The 21,097-nt window shown below is 36.9% G+C and overlaps 1 protein-coding gene across 4 annotated transcripts in view; it reads right to left on the reverse strand.

The window, feature by feature from the left end:
• Nucleotides 1-21,097, reverse strand: part of DOCK4 (dedicator of cytokinesis 4) — a 223,386-nt gene that overhangs the window by 67,313 nt on the left and 134,976 nt on the right. For all 4 annotated transcript variants that reach the window (XM_071423656.1, XM_071423654.1, XM_071423653.1 and 1 more), the window contains exons 14-23: nucleotides 13,932-14,056; nucleotides 12,306-12,468; nucleotides 11,696-11,802; nucleotides 10,977-11,133; nucleotides 5,316-5,413; nucleotides 5,133-5,216; nucleotides 4,935-5,035; nucleotides 4,515-4,596; nucleotides 3,535-3,705; nucleotides 2,056-2,248 (exon numbers count right to left, since the gene is read on the reverse strand). In XM_071423656.1, coding sequence (XP_071279757.1) covers nucleotides 2,056-2,248; nucleotides 3,535-3,705; nucleotides 4,515-4,596; nucleotides 4,935-5,035; nucleotides 5,133-5,216; nucleotides 5,316-5,413; nucleotides 10,977-11,133; nucleotides 11,696-11,802; nucleotides 12,306-12,468; nucleotides 13,932-14,056 — 1,281 coding nt within the window. The remainder of the gene's footprint in view (nucleotides 1-2,055; nucleotides 2,249-3,534; nucleotides 3,706-4,514; nucleotides 4,597-4,934; nucleotides 5,036-5,132; nucleotides 5,217-5,315; nucleotides 5,414-10,976; nucleotides 11,134-11,695; nucleotides 11,803-12,305; nucleotides 12,469-13,931; nucleotides 14,057-21,097) is intronic.

Raw genomic sequence — 21,097 nt, forward strand, 5'->3', positions numbered from 1 at the left:
TTAAGTATATTCGTATTTTTGAAATAAAAGCTTGCTTGCTCTTTTTAAATGGGTGTTTCATGCTTATTATTTATTCAGGTATACCTCTGTATCTTCCTGCTAAAGAAAATAATGATCAAAGGCTGTAAGGCAGTAAGCAAATGACCATCAATCAGTTGAAAACCAGTGGTAGAGAAGCCCAACACTAGGCAATAAATAGCCTTTCTCCAGTGACTGCTTACTCTGCAAGTGCCTCAGCAGGTTTTCATCAGGACTGCCCTGAGAGTTCCTATCTGCCTGCAGCACCACAAATGGGGGAAGATTCTCAAAGAAACCAAGGCAGCATATTCTTTCTCTCTACCTCAGAACCTGGCTTAGCCAAGGGTTGTCCCTGGTGTTCTGAGATGTCAAATGTGCACAGCTGCCAGTGACCCATCCACTGCAATACTTCTAAGGTCAAAGGGTAACTGGGCAGAGAAATTGCCAATGTGCAGAGCTGCGCTTATAAAAGTGCCACCTTCTGATTCCCACTGCTAAATCTGCTTATTGATTCCTGCTGGATGAAAAAACAGAGCTAATGCCTTCAGCTGAAGAAATAAAGCAGGCCTTTTCTATTTGTATAAAAAAGACTTAGCTCCTGGATTACAGGGGATAGCTCCTTTTCCCTGCATTCTCTTAGGCCTTACACATATTGAATTCTTGACTATCTGGCAATCCATCAACAAGATGAAGGGTTCACTGGAAACCAGTCTGTGATTCTGTGGCTGGGGTACTGTGCTGGCAAGCAGGTGATAGAAAGCTCAATCCAACCACTCCTCAACTCCACAGCTCTCACAGAGCAGTAGTAGTGGCTCTTTCACACATTTTGTGTATGAGCACTATTATTTGGGTCACAGAGCCTCTCTTCCAGCTACAACTCAAATCCCTCAGTCCAGAAGGTCAGAAGAAATCAGGAGCAGCCCTGTGCTAAGGTGTTTATTCTTGGTTAACTCTAAATAGCTTCCTGATGAGCCCACACAGCATTTGGCACCTCACCTGAGGTGCCATCCACTCTGTGAACTACTTACACATAAATGCAGCATCATGAACTACATTTTGAAAATGTCCCAAAAGTCTACATGTAGCAACATGTGACTTGTAAACAGCCAACTCTTACACACAACATGGCCTGAGGCACCTCAGGCAAAACTGAGCATCCTCATTCACCTGTTTCAAGTATCCCATTTTTGCAAAAGCTTCATAAAATGATCAGAAACTCTGTTTTACCAGACCAAATGGGCAAAAAGCATCTTGAAATGACTTGCAACACTACATGGGAGGCAATAGTGCCAGTTATTCAAACAGCCACCACATATATCACAGCTTTAGATATATTCCTTACAAGCCCAGAATCTAAATACCCCTCTATCTTGATCTGTTTAGGTGGAGAGATGTGGTACTATAGAAAAGGAGAGCTGGCTCATTCACCTCTGGATTCACCAAGGACTAGGTGAGAAAGTTTGGAGAATATTTGTCTGAGTTACTCTTTTTCCTGCTAATTGTCAGCTGCAGTGTCAGCCACTGGATATAGAAAAATAATGAGTGCAAGGAATGGTGCAATAATCAGAACTCTGAGCCATCACTCACTGTCCTAATTTTTCTTCTATGCAGGAAGTCAAATTAGCTGACTGTTTTAAATGCTAATATTTGCCCTTTACAAATATTATACAGAAAGACAAGGAAAAAATCATGACACAGAGCTTTTCAAGTATGTGCTTGGCATAATTAGAAAGAGGGCAATCTTAGACTTTGGGCAATCCTTGTGACTTCCCTATGCAACATTAACATTTAATACACAGCACATCTTTCCTCCCTAATTTCCATAGAGTGGTAATGCCTCTGCAGAGACATACTTTCCTCAGTCTAGTATATTTTAAAGATTACTTTCAGAGGGATGATATTAATTTCAATTACTGTATCTAAACAGCTTCAGCCTGCTTGGAAACATTGAACACTATTTCCTTCAGCACCTGCTGGCCCAGGTACAAAGCACACAGTCTGAGCTCCTCCTCTGCAGGCAGCCCAGAGTAACCTTACCTGGGTTAGTGTACAGGTGACTCTCCACAGTTTTCCCAATGCTCTGCAGTTTAACAGCTTGAAGGGACTCATCCCCATGCATGACTGTTGGCAGGCTGCCCAAGGCATCGTGAACCAAATTTGCCACTTCTCTCACATCAAAGAGCTTCAGAAGTTCTGAGTACACTGATGGGAATGAGCTGAGAAACACAGCCTAGGGTAAAAACGGACAGTCAGAACAGTTTTGACATTCACAGAATTTAATAAACTATAGAAATTTAAGTAACTCTAGAGAAATGCCTGGCTTCCAGGGTAGGTAATAGCTTTAAAATTGTTTTATTTTCAGAATGAATAGGCTCACATTCATTAACAGACTTACACTTGTGACTACTTCCTTTAAGTAATAGTTAATGATTGCTAATCCCTCCCAGGACAAAGTGCAAGTTCAACTCAGAACAAAAATATTTATTCTTTAAATACACATATGCCTCTATGAGAGAAAATTTTTAAAAAGGATGGCAGAATCTAGCTGATATGATACAAAAATATTTGTGTGGGTTGGTTTACTTTGTTTTAAGGTAAGTAGTATAACAGTCTCTGTATCTTCCATTTTTCAAATACTGAACATTTTTATTTTGGAGTGAGGCAGCACTGGTAGTCCTGGTTCCCTTCAACAATCTTTAAAATGGGTCAGAAGGTCATTGATGAATTTAAAAACAAAACATCGTAAAAATAAGGAGAACAATGCCAGAGGAAAGAAGCTAAAACTGACATTCCCTTCTACTACTCTAAATCCTGCTGATTGTGCCACATTGGCACATGACTAACATGAGTTAATACTGAAGAACAATTCTAAATGTGGTTATTTGTATTCTTTTGTTGCCTTTTGACTCCAGCTGCTAACAGGATATGAGATGGAAGAACTACGTTTCTAACTCTGTTCTCTCTGATTTGCCATTTTCTTGGTGGAAGAGTTTTCTACAGAAATTTGGAAAACATTAATTCTTAACAGGATCTTAACCATCTCTGTTTACAGAAACGTGGGAAGAGGATGGTATATTTATGAGCATTTAATGTAGAGTGCTGTCTCCTGTGTTTTGCCTCTACACTGCAGCACTAGCCCATTTTTGTAGTCACAAGGGAAATAAAGATATCATCTGAGTATTAAACCATATGGTTCATCAAGACTTAAAAATTTTCTGTAAAGCATGACAACTCTGATAGTAGTCTTTTGTATGGCTCAAACTCTTTGGTAAAAACCAAAACAGATAAATTGTTTTATTTGTATCCATCGACACAATTATTATAATTCAATATAAAATGTCAGCTTTAAGATTATCTATTCCAAGCATATTTAGAAGGTGCTGGTATGAAAATTTCACACTGTAGGATGGAAAGTTGAAAATACCACTTTGTTCTAGCAAAAATACATTTTCTTTCTGAACAGGCATACATTTTTCACACTGGATGTGGAAAATGCCAACAAGCCATAACACTTACTTGTAGCTGGGATAAAGCACTAGTTCCTTTGCTCTCTTGGGACAGGAAGAAGCGCACTGACATAAGGAGCTCTTGAATACAGCAGCGAAATTCCTCCTCATTTTGTCCACCAGTAGCAATAGAGAATAATCTTCTTGACTGAACTATGTATTTAAAGATATATTCTTGTGCCTATAAATGCCAAAATCAGAGATAACTCACAAAAATGAACATGCTTATCTCCAAACAGAGCACATGTAATGATTATATCATTCAAATAAAGAAAAGAATCTGAAACAGGAGGCCATTAGTTAATTTTGATAAATCTCTCTATTGGAACACCAACAAAATTTTAATTTAAAAAACCAAATCAAAACAAACAAGCAAAAACTCAACACCACTTTCTCCTCCCACCCTCCCCCCTCCAAAAAAAGCTTGAATTAAGTTGCAAAACTGTTGGAATGCAAATTCAAAACACTGCCCTCTCTTAGTGGCAAGACACCAAAGTTCACAGCAGCATAGAAAAACACAGATGGGTACCTCATTGATATTTTATTTCCAAATTGTAGTATGTGTCCCCACAATAATGGGATTATTGTATTGTATAACTCAGCCTGATGGCATGTTATGCTCTTCTGAGTGTACAAAGTAGGGCAACAAGAACAACCACAACCAGCACAATCAGTAGAATTCCCTGGTGTCAGGACTGAACCACTAAGTCAGCATTCAGATTCATGCCATGGATGTTAACACTACCAGTGTAATCTATATTTGATTCCTCTGCCTCATTCAGTAGGGAACATAGAGATGCACAGACTAATGGTAGTGAGCCTCAATGGTCAACTTGCTGACATATACTGACTGCACTGAAAGTCTGCAGCTCCATAGAATTAGTACTACTCTTCCATCATTTATATATATTCTGCTTCATTCCCAAAGTTAAACCCACATGTACTGTATGAATACATCATTCAAATATATAATTCAATAATATTTATTACCTTTAGTACTTCCTGTATGTGATCATGAAGCTCCACCTCAGTGACTCGATCAATATGCCACTTAAGTACTTTTATAAGATCTCTATAATAGCACATCAGAAAGCATTACAACACAGAAGTGGGAGAAGGGTTAACTTTGCACATAAAATGCAAACCAAAAGCTGTCACATGAGAAACACTGGCAAAATAAAAAACAGATCACTAGATTTCACTGATCACCACAGACTCAATAGTACACTTAGTTTTAAGTCTGCTGAAGAGCACCTAATAGATCTCTGATGAATGGCCAATAATACCAGCATTAAATATGCAGTAGAATGATTTTAACAAGGATACACTATTTCCTTAACCTAATGATTGATTCTTTTAGTATAGTAAAACTGTCAGTATTAAATCAGATAGAAAAAGTACAGACTTCACCTGTATGCAAGTGCTCCTGCAAAATGACTTTCAATGTAAGTGTCCATTACTGGCTTAAAGTGGTGAAACTTGCTGTCCTGCAGCAAATTTATTATGTGAACCTAAATGTGAGAGAAAAAGGAAAAAAAAACAACACCTTTTTTTTTGTTTTACTTGGCTTTTAGCTAGTGTTAAGCATGATCACAAAATGAAACTTACCAAGCAATCAAATACTTTTGATCCATATTTTTGAGAATTTTCATCCAAAATGCCAAATAAAGTGTCTAGCGTATCCTGAAGAAACTTTTGGGAGAGAATAAGAATGTTATTAACAAGATGCTTCTGTGACATAGAAATACATTATTTCCTTTGTATCATCTAAAAGAATGAAAAGGTATATACCTTCACTATTTCTGAACCATCAATTTCTTTTAATTTTGAGAGGCAACCTGCAATTTTGTCTGGGTGGGTTCTCCACTTCAGAAGGTCAAGCATATCTCCTGCAAAACAAAATGCAAGATTAAAGTTGGAAGCAAAGCAGTATTTCATGTTTTAAAATTTACTATTGCAGTCCACTCAGCAAAATCTGGCATCATTAAAACAAAAGAAAACACCTTCAGATTTGCTATAATATGATCTTTCCAAGAACACATTTTCATTCCATTCTGCAATTGCTCCACCAATACAAACATAAGAACATGGTACTGGGTCACTAAAATCACTCTCCTGTGGCCACTCTATCATGCAATCTCATTCAGATACTATCTTAAATAAAGCAATTATTTGCCCTCTCTCATCCCATTGAAGGATGCCTTCCAGAGGTACTCTCTGAAAGCTAGAAACAATCTCCTAATTGCTACCTTGACTGTGTTTGAAGCACTCATGTTTCTATGGCTTTTTAGAGCTCAAACACGATGCCTCTAAGATCCCACTTGATTAACAAGTAAAAAATCTCTTCTGGAAAATGAACTATTCTGAGCTAAAAAATACCTGACTATGTCCAAACTTCCTCCAGTTTTAATTCCTCGTCCTTCAGCTTCCTTAACCAAAATGATAACTACATTATCGATAAGATTACATCATTTTCTACATCATTAGCAAGCTCATACATCTCTTGTAAACACCTGACATCTACATTCTAGAACTTGAGTGTCTTTTAGACATATGCATGTCACCAATATGATGCTTCTCCTGTTTAGCACTATTCAGCTCCCTGGATAAAGAAGAATCCCCAGGAGTCTCCACTAGGATATCCTGCCTTTTCTACCATTAGAGTCAATCTAATTTCTATTCTTTCTTATTAATTATTTAAATCAAAGTTACAATACTTTGCTGTATCATAGTCCCTCTCAACTAATGAGACCTTCCAACAACATATTAGCAGAAAATTTTCTCAGATTTTAGTGAAGGCCCTCTCATCTCCACATCCTTCCAGTCCTTTAAAACAGATAAATCCCAGAGATTTCTTCATATCTAGTAGTATTTTCCATCTGCTCAGGAAGGAAATTCCTTTCATTATAGTGCAACTTTCTGCTTCCATTTTAACTTTTATTTGCCTGTTTGAAAATTCTTATTTCTAATCTATATGTTTTCTTATGTGCTGCATTGCTGAACTGCTGCATTTCCTCTTGATAGTAAATAAAAAAATTTGAAAAGAAGGATTAAGAAGTTCATTCTGGCATTATTTGTCTTTGATAAACTCATCTTACAGCACATCTGAATTAGTTACACGTTGATTTTTTCATCCATGGTTTCTTGTAAATACTTCCATAAAATTCATCATGGACAGATGGCCCAATGAATGTATTTGCCCTTCCACATATCTTAAATGTAAGTTCTACATTTCATAGTCTTTGAACACGTTATTGCTTCACAGAGGTACTAGAAAGCCCACCTTGCTATAAGATTGAGAATTTCTTGTTCCATACCATTCAATATCCTAAAATAGTTTTGCAAACTTGGCTTGGTTTTCCAGCAGTTTTTCCTTGCTGAACTCAGACACATCTGCAGAGCTCCTTTCAAGCTGTATTCAGTCAAAGCTACACATATTTTTGACTGTTAAATTAAATAAATTCCAAATCTCTTTTATATTCAAGTTTACTACTGCCACGCTTCACTGACCAGCTTTTCAGAAATTCTCAGTGCCTAGTGGTTTGAAGCAGAAAAACCTTAATCACCATCTAACCCTTCCACCAGTTTAAGCTACAGTCCAGCTGATCACTGCCCTGCACTGTGTTAGAAGGAGCCAGGGTTTCTGAAGTGTTCTCAGTAGTTATTAAAGTAAGAGGTTAATAGCAAGTTTTCCTCTTGGTTCAGCATCTTTTTGGCTGCTTTCTACCATGGACTGTTCTCACACTCAAGTAATACTTGAACAACACCCATCTTTGTGTCATCTCTTTCCTGGTTTGCTCCACGGAAGTTCTCTATCCCACAAAAAATGAAGTAATAATTTTTACATTATTAACACTAAAAAATCTCCACCTATATTTAGATTTTGCCATAGATGTTAATGGCAAATAACCAACATAAGATTCCACAAATATTTTGCTGCCTTAATTGCTTTTGATGGACACAGATTGTTTTGATGCATTTATGTGTTATATTTTTGCTTTACTTCAAGCTGTGTTGGCATGGAAAAAAGATATCCTTGAATTGCACTGAGTGTTGAAGAGTCCCACACATGCATCAGAAACACATCCCAAAGATCAAGGACAAATTATAGCTCTTATTATTCTTTCTGTTGGGAATTTTTAAGAAACAAGATTTACAAATCCAGTGAACCACGTTTGTCTTTCAGATAATTAAATGTACTTCCACACTTTAAGCCTCAGCTCAACCTGACAAGTAGCAAGATTAGCTCAAGCTATAAGTCCAGAGCAGGAAAAACACTTCTTTACAGGTTTGCTGGAGGAACTTGGTATAAAATGGTTAACACTGAATATTAGGGATTTGTTGGCGGATTTAAAAAGAAAAAGAAAGGAAATGTAAGACACTCACTTCAAAGGATTTATTTCAAGGGAAGTGCTAAGGAGGAAAGACATTCTAAGATAACATTAGCAAATAGCCCAAGCATAAATGACATGAATAGAAAATCTGACGTGTATCACAAGGGGAACGGATAGCAGTGTGTAATGTAGTAAGAGACATGAGGATATAAAACTGTTCCCAGAATAAGCCCACTAGGAAATCATAGTTTTGGAAAAGGGAAAAAGTCACTGGTGATGAGTCATTTTGCTGAAGAATAAAAATATTTCCAATGCATTATCTTCAAAATAATCAAGGCCTGTATATTTAAAACAGACTACACCTGACCTATTATCCCTACCTAATAAACTTGTCCCTTCTCAAAGCATGTAATTTAAATCCAAAGAGCTAAGTTTAATTGAAAGTTTAGAATCATGAGTTTAAGGAAGTGGTTTGGGATGATTTTCCATCTCTCTCATATGAGTCCTGAGACATCAGAAATTGACTTGTTATGACACTACTACACTTCAAGAGGAAAAGACTGAATTTCAGAACTGGCAGTCAGCATGTCTCTTCCAACAGGCTGCTTCTGTGGTCACCAACACTTCCTGCATAACTAGAGTTATTTGGAAAGCTGCCCAGTGCTACTTGTGTTTTATTGATTCACTGGTTTTTTTTGGTTTTTTTTTCAGCTAGAAGGATTACACCTCTGCCACGCTGTATGGTGTGTTGCTCTGCTGCTGAACAGCTGCTGACCAGGGATGCCCCAGTCAGTGCTGAGAAACAAGTGGATGCCAACAGCCAAAATATTCATACTTACTGGAAGGATCCTGACTCTCTTGCAGCCAACAATCCCTGATACATGTCAAAAACTAAGACTGTTTTGGTAACTATTCAGTAGAAAAATGCTGTGCTCTCAATCACTCTTTTGGGGTTTTATAGAGTAATGAAAAATAACTACCCATCTAAGAATATAATAGAAAAAAGCTAGTATACTTTTTGCTAATATTAACTGATTAACTATCCAGGATCAAAAGGAAAAGAGAAGGAAAAATGAAATAGCAGAAAGATTAGATAAGGATGCGTTCTCAGCCACGATGAACGCTCAGACTCCCCTGCTTAGAAGGTCTCTAAAAATCGTTTGGAAATAATCCTAATAACCCCTCCAAAGTGCCCAGGGTAAGGAAGTTATGGATCCCAACAACTAGGAGTCAGCCTCCATCCCCCAGTCCCCATAATTTTAATATGCATGAGAGCTGATGGCATGTGGGAACAATCAATGAGAGAATGACAGCTGAGTAAAATTTCCCAGCAAGCGAGTAAAGCTGCAGCCTAATTCAGTCACACCCTTTACAAGTCTGGGTTTGGGGTCCTTCCCCACCCCATAGCCAGACAACAGAATAATTTTTAATTCATTTTCAGACTGAACATTGTTGTTTGTAAACAACGGGTGAATCTCTGAGACATTCAGAAAAAATCTCCAAACTTAAAAACAAATTAAAAAACAACCAGCAATTTTCAAAAATACCAATACAAATGTTTACTAAAAAAATTAAATACACAGATCTTTTTAATCCTGTGTTTTTTAATACATAAGCTACATTCTCTCAGGGATAACTGAAGTAATGCTCACATGACCAAATATCCACATGCTTTGCTCTATGTTCATTTTCTGAGCATGCAATAGATTTTGGCAAATTTTTGTTTAAAAGAATGGGGATTTGGAAACTCACCAAGATGAACTTCCCAAAGAAGATCCTTGGAGAAAATATGAGCCTGTCTATTGAAAATATTTCCACCCTCTGAAGTACTGCTGAAATAATTGTTAACTCTTTCAGAGCTGAAAAGGGGATCAATATTATTCAGATATTCTACACCCTCTTACTCAGAATATGGTTAAAAATAGGAGGAAATTTTATGCCCTATGTCACACATCTACTTAAAATAAGTACAAAATAACTTCTGTACTGTAAATAAAAATTAGTACTAGAACCCCAGACAACAGGGAACTATTTATCAGTGAGACACTTGTAAGTTCCAGGCAGCACTTTTATGCATGTGTAAGCACCAGTAGATTAATGTAATTTCCTAAATCAAGGCCTTTAACTGAAGCAAATTTAGTCTCTGATTACCTATTAGCTACCTTTGGGAAAATCTCTCATTGGGTAACTTTCATTACTAAGGTAATTGCTATGAAAATACAAAATGGGTGTGTGCAAGGAAAAAAGCCACTTACTGGTTGCACACAGTTCTATTTTGCACACTTGCTATTAAAGGGTGAAAATTAAGAGCACTGTTTCAACTTAAAAAGCTGCTCTAGTTTTTGTTTAACATCTTTAACCAATTTGCAGGCAGTTAGCAGTTTTATCATCATACACACAAGATGAATAAAGTCACAGATATTCACACACAAGAGAGATCAAAGTAATAATATAAAATTGTGGGTCTTTCAAAGAATGGTCAGAAACACATTACCCAGCAAATACACAATATTTAGAAATTTTTGGAAAACTGTTCCACAGTTTTTTGTTTTAGTTACAGGTAGATCAGTTATGGCAGGTAAACAAGAACCTCAAGAACTTTATACATAACACTGGTTAAAAACTTTACACAGAGCATTGGTAGAGTGTGTAAACACATGTATTTAAATCTGCTGCTCCTTATAGCCAGTGTATAAACGGTTTTAAGTAGTAATAAATGTTTGTTGGTTTGAAGAGAAACAAAAAAGCAATATATGCCTAATTAGAAACAAACTGCTACAGCCTAAAGCTGACAATAAGTATTTCATAAAAAATCTACAACAAACAGATTAAGAGTTTTTATAAAGCAGCTGGGTTTTGATAGCTGATTCCAGAAGTGCTGCATTTGATTCCAATATCATGGTCATCTAAAAAGCATTCTTGAACTACTTAAAAACAGTGGTTCATCATGATCCATTTGTTTCCATCTGGATATAAAAAAAATTATGAAGAAAACCAGTTCACAAAATAGATAGAATATAAGCTATTTTTGAGTATATCCATGCTTGCTTGGCATGGAAAAGACTAGCTATCACACTCATTTCAGCTCATCATGTTTTAAATAATCAACATATCCTACCATTTTGTGTGAGTTTGGTGGAGCACAGAAAGGAAGTAATCCAGAAGGACTCCTTAGTGGTTTTTACTGCTTGGCTGTTGTTTCCTAGGGATATTCCCTTTGAAAAGGGGAGTTTGAGGTAGCGACCAGAATCCTGAAGGTTTGCATTTTCTTCACACTGTGGAAACAAACCAGTTAAAATAACTGTACTGCACAAAACAATTGACCAAATCTCTAAATTATATGAATCATTGTTTCTCTCTCAGAAACTGAAGAATTTCCACTTCACCTGTTGCAAAGTTGAAATTTGGTTTTAGAACATAGCATTCAAATTTAACAAATTTGCACAGGTTACATTAAATTAATAGCTAGAAATTTTCATTTTGAAATCTAAACTTTATCTGGGAGCACATAAAATCCACTGAACAAAGTGACAGTTCTTATATGTGGAAAGAGAATTCCACAAAATTAAAATAACTTACCTTTGTGAAATTCATTATAACACAATGTGATGTAATAGTAAGACTTAGGAAAACCAATGCACTGAAACACATACCTAGATTCAATTGCAGTTTATATCAGGAAGGTGAATATCAAACAATCAGCAATGGATATTTTAATGGTGACAAGATTATCATTTATTTGATAATCAATACAGACTTTCTCAACCTAATGTCTCAGGACATTTAAAGTAGGTTCCAGTGGAATCGTTACTGCTAATGACTGCTAACTCAAATTACCTTGTGTACAATTAGTTCATGGGTGCCATCTGGCAGAGTCCTCCCATTTTCCTGCATCAGGGGCACGAAAGAAAAGCCAAACAACTTCTTCTCACCCTTTTCTTTTGCTGAAATGCATGTATAAATAGCAGCAGTTAATAGTATACTTTTTAGACAAAATAAATATATACAATGCAACATAAGAAAGTACACTGGAGTTGCAGCTAGTCAGATGAAGATTATCTTGAATTGCTGTTCCAATTTGCACATCTCCTTTTTCATCTCACTTTAAATCAGAAGGGAGCATTCTGAAATAATTTAGTATATATTAATAACAAATAATGTAAGCCACAAAGTATGCAATCTTAGCAACATATAGAAGTTTATCCTCCTCTGTGAAACCTTTCTTTCATGCCTTGGAATGCAGAATGTGGAACCAGTCAGCAATTTTTCCCTCAAAATCATCTCTAAAATGTTTCATAATGTTTTAAAAATTTTAGAATTTTGTTAGTAAAAAAAGCATTACAGAGAAAGCTCAAGCAGCTGTCTTTTCCCTGAGGTGTTATGGAAACTCCTGCACTGACTACAGCCATAATGGGGAGGACTAGCAGAAGTCACGAGCAGCACTCACTGGAACAGTGCCGGAATTCACAGCGGATGTGAGCTCCTCGGAACTTATCCACAGGAATGGGAAGTTTCAGCAGCTCAGCCCACCTGGGGCCGTTGTTATGATAAAGCACAAAAGAATGGTACTCGCTGGCTGGTGGCTCTCCAGAGCCAAATGAGATAAAATCCTAATGAAGAGAAAACATGATTGAGGATAGATTAATTCACTGGTAAAATGACATCAAGGACTGCTCTTCCAAGGAAGACTATTTAATGTTTACATTCATAACATAAATGCCAAACGTGGTACAATGTTCAGTATCTTATCACCCTCAAAAACAGCGGCACTGTTTTTTATACTTGCAATTAGAAAATTAGAAACAGCAGAATCATTTACACAATTCAGAGCAGAAGTGTTTATCAGGGTGTACTGGGTGATCAGGGGGGTTTAAGCAACACATGGGTTGTGGATTCCCATGACACAACACAGTCCTGCCAATGTTATGGCCCAGCAACAAAGAATAGCATTGAGACCAGAACAGCCCAGGCTCAAGATCTTCAATCATCTGAAATAAGCCTGTAACCCTGGCATTATCAGTGGTATGTCCCAGGATTAGAAAATAAATGTGGATTCTGTGATCAGGAGGAAGCAAAGTGTTGGCTGCCTTTACAACACCCGTGATGGACTCCCCATAGCAAGGTAGACAAATGGATTTGTCTAAAGTCCTGACTTGGGGATATCTATTAATTCTCTGAGGGAAAGGTAAGGTGTAGCTTTTGCAATTATAATCTCAATATCATGTTTTTGTTTAATATATACACACACACTTATGTTTATATATATAAATGTGTCTATACTGGATGTCATGGATCAATAAGCGCAATTTCACTTCAGATACACGAACACGCAATTTGAGCCAGGCTTTCTTCATTTTGTAACCCCACAAATCATGAAATCATGCAGAACATATGAAAATACTACTTCCAAATTTAAAACGAAACAAAAACCATATAGAAATATGTGAGGAAAAGTTTGAATGTGAACAGAAATCTCTTTGGTATAGAAAAATGTTGAGAAACAGTCATCTATTAATAATTAAAATGTAAACCATTGCCTGTTTGTAAGCCATCACCAACCTCATACAATAATATTTGAAGATGAAAAGGAATATTAATTTCTTTTTTTTACTGATACATGGTGCTGACTTCTGCAGCAAGAATCCCTAATTTATTAAAATCAGACACAAAATTCACAATTATCAAGAAAAGTTGTTCTGTGTATCATAAAAAATTGCGTATTTCTAAGAAGAATTTTTAGGAAATACAAAATTTTCCCAAACTTGATCTTGCTTCAACATTTTCCAACATCTTAATGGAATCATCAGTTATTTAGTTGGCAATTTTACAGGTTTATCCCAATCATGTAATTCATCACAGAAATAAAACAAACATATATTAAGGTTTAATATAGATATTTTATAAATGTTTTAAGCAAAGTGGAAACACTTTGAATACCTAAAGACAGCAAAAGATAAACATGTCCTTTCCAAAGCATTTCTGTATTCTTCAATCAGTGCCACAAAAGAGGATTTACATGTGAAAAAGTGTATCAAAATTAACTACAGCAAGGAAAAACATAAAACAAAGATACCTTTAAAATTTGACCACTGCTGTCCACCACATGCATTGTCACTTCCACATTTCTGGCCACACTTTTCCCTCCTTTCTCAAATTCTCCTCTTTCTACAGTGATATATAAATCATTCCTCATTTCACCTATTAAAAAAACAAAAACAGAACAATGTGTCCAAAATTCAGTCCAACTTGCTTACTTTTGCTTTCAGTACTTCAGTAGATTTTCATGATACCTTACAAAGGACAGTGCTGCACCCACAATTTATCCGCATTTTTGGATTTTAAACAATAATTGTTTTCATAAACCAAGAAAAGCAAAAGATCTTCATCCCTCTCAAAACCCAAAGATTATTTGCCATACTAAACCAATTCTAGGGGCTTCTACTCATCTGTTGAGTCTGTTTGGTCTTTTCATTGGCTCCTCGAGCTATACTGAAGCCAGTGTCTAGCTCCACCTCACTTAATTCTTCTTCTAATCTAAGGCAATATCAATGTATTTCCTTTCATCTGTAATTGTTACAGTTCTCTGTTTAATTGATTATGACTTTTTTTCTGCTTAATCTTAACAGGAAATGTATTATTTTGCAAAAGGATAAACCAAGAGTTGATGTTCTTTCCATTAGAAGGGCAGTCTTCCTGGATTATGAGCATTACAATTTGTAATCTAAAAAAATCTCAATATATTTTACATTAATAGGGTGTTCCAAAGCTTTTGAGGGAAAAGTTTGCTTAGTTAGCTTGTTTTTTGCTTATTGGAAAGGCTTCTCAGAAATTAGACTCTTCATCAGGACATTTAAACTACAAATCCAACACAGACACCACCTAAGTACCATATGGTACGCACAAGGACTGCTAGCATATCTAAATTTAAATTCTTTGCACGTTCACGCAGCATCACACTAAGTAGTCTGTCAGAACACAAACAGATCATATGGACTAGATCAATAGTAATTTTATTTTAGCTTCAGTTGACACAAATTGCAAAGTTTTGATGAAAAGAGGAAAGAGTGGTTGCAGTGGGGACAGGACAGGGGGAAAGCCGTACTGGTAGTGACCAAAGTGCCACGGTATGGAAGCCCCTGTTCTGTTTAAAAATACTGAATCTGTGAAGAGTCTAAACTAATCCAGCTCTTGACAAACATTACCAGAACTACTTTTGAAGCAGTTGGAGACTTTCCTTGTGAAAGGCAGAACAATGAAGGATGAACAGCATCATAATTAGAAGAATTTCCTAAAATTCTTATTTCTGGAATTTGTTGAAACAGAAATTGAGAATATATGTTTTCATCTAGAGAAATGCAAGTTTAGTGAAAAGGGAATATCTTTTAATAAGGCAGATTTTCACTCAGCACTGCTGAAAGTGTGATAGTTTAGTATATTTATAGGTGTGCCACTTGGAAGGCAACCATGGGATGTGTACTTGTATTGTGGGTAAAATTAATTAAAATATATGTGACATAAATAATTAATGCATCTTCAATTTCTAGCTTCATTTTAATTTGCAAGTAGAATTTGACATGCTTGAACTTTCCACAATACTCTCATGTTTCACATTCCTTGCATTTTACTGCAGGCAACTCTCTAGTAATTTTTAAGTAAGAGAAACAATGATCTTGCTATAGTCATCTAATATTTTTATAATATTATTACATCACTGGATGCAAAATAATTAAATATTTCCTCCGAAGCCCAATCTAAATGATAAAAAGATTTAAAGAAGAAACTGCCATATCACGAATGCCTCAAGACCCATGCCCATAAACAAGGAGAGAAATCTGCCATTGTATTACCTTATTATCAGTTACCTCCTGAAACAATCATGGGCAGAGGCTAGAATACAGCTAGACAGAATCAACAGAACAAATACAAATAGTATTCACTTTTAAGGGTGTCTGAAGTCAAGGATGAAAGAGCTAAATTACTAATAAGTGAGAGCAACTGCCAGATCAGGCTCTGGTTCCTGGTGGGAAACAGGTTTAAAATAAGCAAAAGGTGATGGTTATTCAGGTGATGGACTTGTAAGAAAAAACCAAAAAAAACCAACACCAAACACAAAATCAGTCTCAAAACAAAACCCAAACACAAACCCAAAGCTTTCCAAAGGATGTTATGAATGTAAGTAACGTAAAAGGATGAAAGGAAAGGATGGAGAAATTGTGGAAAAGCGATCAGCTACAGGATATGAAAATGGCAATCATAAGGACTCAGGAAATCCCTTGAGTTGAAAATAGCTGGAGGCTGGGAGAGCATCAGGGGGTAATTACCATACTCTTATGTGCATACTCAGCTTTTACAAAAATGCCATTTTTCCTTAACAGAAATTCTCACTCCAAAAAGTGAGATTGTCTGTATAAATTAAGTTAGGGAATTCTTTTGTGGCTCCACTTCCCATTAAAAAAACATTCCAAATCCTCTATAAAGCATTCAAACATCAGCACATTGCTGAATATATATCTATATTCCTTTAACTGATCTTTCTAATTTATGGTAACTATAATTACACATTTGATTATAAGTATATGTATCATTTTTCTGTGGGATCTTTGCCTTCACCAGTACACCAGACAGATTAAATCAACTCCTTGTCACTAAGGTAGTCAATTACAACCATAAGTTAGCACTGAAGGACCAGGTCCTGCTGAATGTCAGAGTTCTGAGGTAGACTTTGGTGAGTACAAAAGGTATCTTCAGCTAAACTATCTGCATGACTCAAATAAATCTTACAGGTGTACGTGTACTGAGACTTTACAGTGTTACACTTCACCAAATGTGAGGAATCAACACAGAAATAGGAAGGGCACATTTCAAACAGCACAGCACATCAGATTTTAATTACTGGTTGAAAATATACCTACAGAATTAATCAGACAGAGGGTTTAGATGAGATGAAAAAAGCAACACACTAATTCCAGCCCATTTCTCTGCTGAGAAACACAGTGTCTCCTTCTCCAAGGAAGACAAAACATCCAATGGCTGTTTTCAGCATGAAGTTTGGTACAGGAATAAACAACTGAAAACAATATCAAAAAATGTGCTCAGCTTTTGAAGTGACAAACCTGCCTCCACCTATAATGACACTGAGTGGTGTGAAAGATCTAGACCACTTGAAAGCATTTGTTTCAAAACAAAGGGCAGCTCATTTCCCCCTGCTCTGATGGAGCATTTCCATTCCCTGGCCCCTGTTATGACAGGTCACTTTCACCTGTCTGAATTTAGGGCATCCAGACTGTGAAATGAGCATGCAGAGATCAACACCCAGTTAGTAACTTTCTTAGCCAGTGTCAAATCCCACAGTAAATCAGCTTTGTCCAGGATTGTCAGTTTTCTGGGTAAGAAATGACTATGAAATAGTGAATGATACACATTTAAAATCAATAAACATTTTCTGTGAAGCTAAACCACCTAAGTCTCCTTAGAAGTCAAAGATACTTCATGTAGGTTATGAACTGAGTCAACACATGCTGGAGAAAAGCAAATTAAAGAAGCCTTGTGTTGCATTTCTGTGTTGAGTGATTTCACTGCTTAAAAAGCTGCTTATCTTATTAAAGCTACTTTCTAGACATTGTTTCAAGAAAAAAATGTGGTTAAAATGTTACAACCAGCATAGGTAAGACAGAGGCTTGTTGTACATTGGGTGTGAGATGGTAAACAACAAAGAAGAAATAAAAAAGTTGGTGTTGGTCCCTATGAGAGTGGGAAGTAATAAGCTGTTTCTTGGAAAAAACAGAACTGTGAGGATCAAGGAGTGTATCTAGGGAAGCTGTTTGTTCATCTGACAATCAGGCAATTGAATGTGTTGAAAAGGGTTATATTCTGTCCTAATTACAGAAGTGACCCAATAAGCGCCAACACTTTGGGACTTCTTACTTAGCACCCTATGATTTCACCTTTTCACCAAAAGCAGGCTGACAAATTCCTACAAGAGCTTCTAGTATTAAGTGAGGGTTAAAGCCATATGGAAACTGAATTTTCACAGAATTTAACAACAACAAAGTCAAGCTGCAGTGGTGTGAATACAGACATAACATTTTGATGCAGCACAAGCTTTCAGTGTACATTCTGCATGGACAGCCACCCTGGTATGAGAATTTAATTGTAAATGAAATGTGCTGAATTGAAATGTCTGAGTTGCTAAATAGAAATGTGGACAGCACAGCATTGGCAGTACCTGCCTCATCGTATGGTCCTGCCAATACATCACAGTTTTAATCTGGCAAAATTATCTTGAAAGCACTCTCCATGGGCTAAGAGAGGAAGAGCTCCTAACCCCTCTTGTCCCAGCTGTAGGCGCTTACCAGGTACATTCTAGCTCAAAAATTCTGACCTATGAAGCAAAAGCTTCATGACTTCAATCCAACTAGCAACGAATTGTACAAGGGCAGAACGGGGGCGAGGGACAGACACCTGATCAGCATCAATTACATGCAAAATCTAATATTAGGAACAGGAGGAAAGGCCAATTAAAGTCAAAAACAACCACAAGAAGACTGCTGGAGGATGCAGTTAATAGGGTCAGCCTTTCTCAACCTGCCAACTACAAACTACAAATATTAAATAAGCAGTAAAGAGAAAAGAGCCAGGAGTAATTTCCAGGCTGGAGATGACAATGTATGCTCAGGGACCTATTATGCCCACTGCAGTTTTATTATGGGATGCCTCTGCAGGCTCCCTTTCCTTCACAGGTTGGAGGCTCCATCATCACACTATCAAGGACCTGTGTACAAGCACTGGTCTCCTGCTGCTCCCAAGCTGGACCTGTGTGTAAACTGACCCCAGCTCAGAGAGGCCCAACTGCACCCACGGAACCTCAGGTGACAGGAACACCACAGGTCAGGAGAAAGTCAGATCAGTACAAGCCTCAGGAGAGCCTTTGTATGAATCTATCATTTGTACTGTTATTTTTATAGAAACATTTGCACCTAAGCTAAGCATCAAAGCAATGATTTTTCATCACAAAATTGTTTTTAAACTTACAGTGACAAGCCTGTGAGTTGAAACTGCAACATGTATATTATAACAAGACTTTTCTTGTATTTCAAACATATTTACAACTGCAGAATCTCTTGTAGCATATTAATATGAAACAAGGTTTTCAAGCAGAAGATAGCTGTCAAAGATCAAAGGTACTGTCTTTGTTAGAAACAGGAGTTTAGTTTGCCAGTTATCCTCAAAAAGCTTTCTAGTGAAATAAATTAAAATTTTATTATTTAGTAGGGTAACAAAACACAGCATGACTGTATTTGAACAAGCATCTCTGATAGTTACTGCTGCACTGACAACAGCCACTAATTTAAAAATAAGTATACAGACCTCACTGGGAGCTTTTGTTTGGAACTGCTTTTTTGAAAGCTTTGCTCAGAACTGTAGGACCTTTAGAATCATGAATTACAAAAGAGCAAAAAAACCTAATTTCATTTAAAGGAAGTTCCTGTTCATCTATGTAAAATAGGGGCTAACGAGATGCTTTATACTCTAAATATATCTTGAACAGCTCTTAAAAAAAAATTCAGTTGTAGGGACTGAAAACCTCTGGCTGTGGCACAGACAAAATGGTATTAACCCAGAATGTAGATCTTGTGGATGAAAACATTCTAGAGAAAAGATCCTTAGAATACTTTGTAGGATGGGAAAAGAGTTGTGTAGCAACTGCCAGTGGGAGGATATTTAAAAAAAAAAAAGAAAAAAGCAGCAGAATGTGATTTTAACTTTTAGGAGAGTGCTAAGGAAGCTTTAACTTTTAGGAGAGTGCTAAGGAAGCTTAGTAAAGTTTTCTGTCTTGCTAATCCCCTTCTGGCAGTTGAATGTTGATGATTTCATAGTCCAACTTCCATGCAATGAGTTGGGACATCTTCAACTAGAGCAGGTTGATCAGAGCCCTCTCCAATTTGTCCTTAAATGTTGCCAGGGATAGGACATCTACTCTCCCTGGGCACCCTGTGTTGGCATTTCTACCCTTTAAAAAAAAAAAAAAAAAAGATGCAATGTTTCCTTTTTTACAATCACTGGGGTACTCCCATGTGACTGTCATGACTTTTCAAATATCATGGGAGAGTGGCTTGGCAGCTACACCAGTAAATTCCCTCAGGACCCTGGGATGCATCTTGCCAGGTCACATAGACTTAGGTATGTTCAGATTCCTCAAGTGGTTACTGTTTTCCTACAGAGGGAGGAACTTTGCTCCCTTCAGTCCCTGCCTTGAGATCCACAGATTTGTGAGGTTGAGAAGAGAGACTTACAATGAAGACTGAGGCAAAAACATTGCTCAGTACCTCAGTCTTTTCTTCTCATCTGCTGAGACCAGTTCACCAGTCATGTTGATCACAAGGTGTATGCTTTTATTTTCTTTTCTGGCTGAAATACATACAGAAGTTCTTATTTTTCTTTGCATTCCCTTGCTGATTTCAGCTCCAGCTTTGCCTTAGCATTCCTGACCCCATCACTACACAACTGGGCAACATCCCAATATTCTTCCCAGCACACCTATTCGTGCTTTCACTGCTTCTGCATTTCCCAGTTGTCCTTTAGTTTGACCAGCAGGTCTTCACTCAACTATTCTTTTCTCTTGCCTTCCCTTCTCTTAAGGACAGTGGCTCAGGAGTACACACAGGCATGCTGCATTTCACAAAGAATTTCATCATTGTAGGAAATGAAATCCCATTACTGAAACAATTTCCTTTTTGTTTTGCATTTTAGAAGATACTGAAAGACTGACTGGCTGCTTACCAGGGAATATATTCAGCACTTTCAAAAAGGGGGGCAAATCTCATTGACATGCTTGAAGCTGCCAGTGAACATGTTTGAGTTTTAAAGACTGTGACAGCCACCAGTCAGCTGTCTGTACAGTGCTTTTTCCCCACAGAGCATACCTTCACTTCTCCATCACTGAGGCAAAAAACAACCAAGCAAGTTTTGCACACATTCACAATATTTATAAGTAATATACACACATGACTCAAGAATGATAAAATATTTTATTTAGTGCTTAAATATATACATACAAAGAAAAACTCAGACTGAGACCTTCTGGGTGACACTTGACAAAGAATTATTTGGGGCAGGTTGTGTGTCTGTATTGAAGTATATTATAGGGAAGAGGCAGAAAAAATTAAGGCAATTTCTACTATTTATATACTAAGCAGCTACTTTATATATTATGACTAGTATTCTTGTTTATATATGGGA

Source organism: Agelaius tricolor, unplaced genomic scaffold (assembly GCF_023055355.1).
Source record: "Agelaius tricolor isolate 1412-34295 unplaced genomic scaffold, bAgeTri1.0.p SCAF_3, whole genome shotgun sequence".
Lineage (NCBI taxonomy): Eukaryota > Metazoa > Chordata > Aves > Passeriformes > Icteridae > Agelaius > Agelaius tricolor.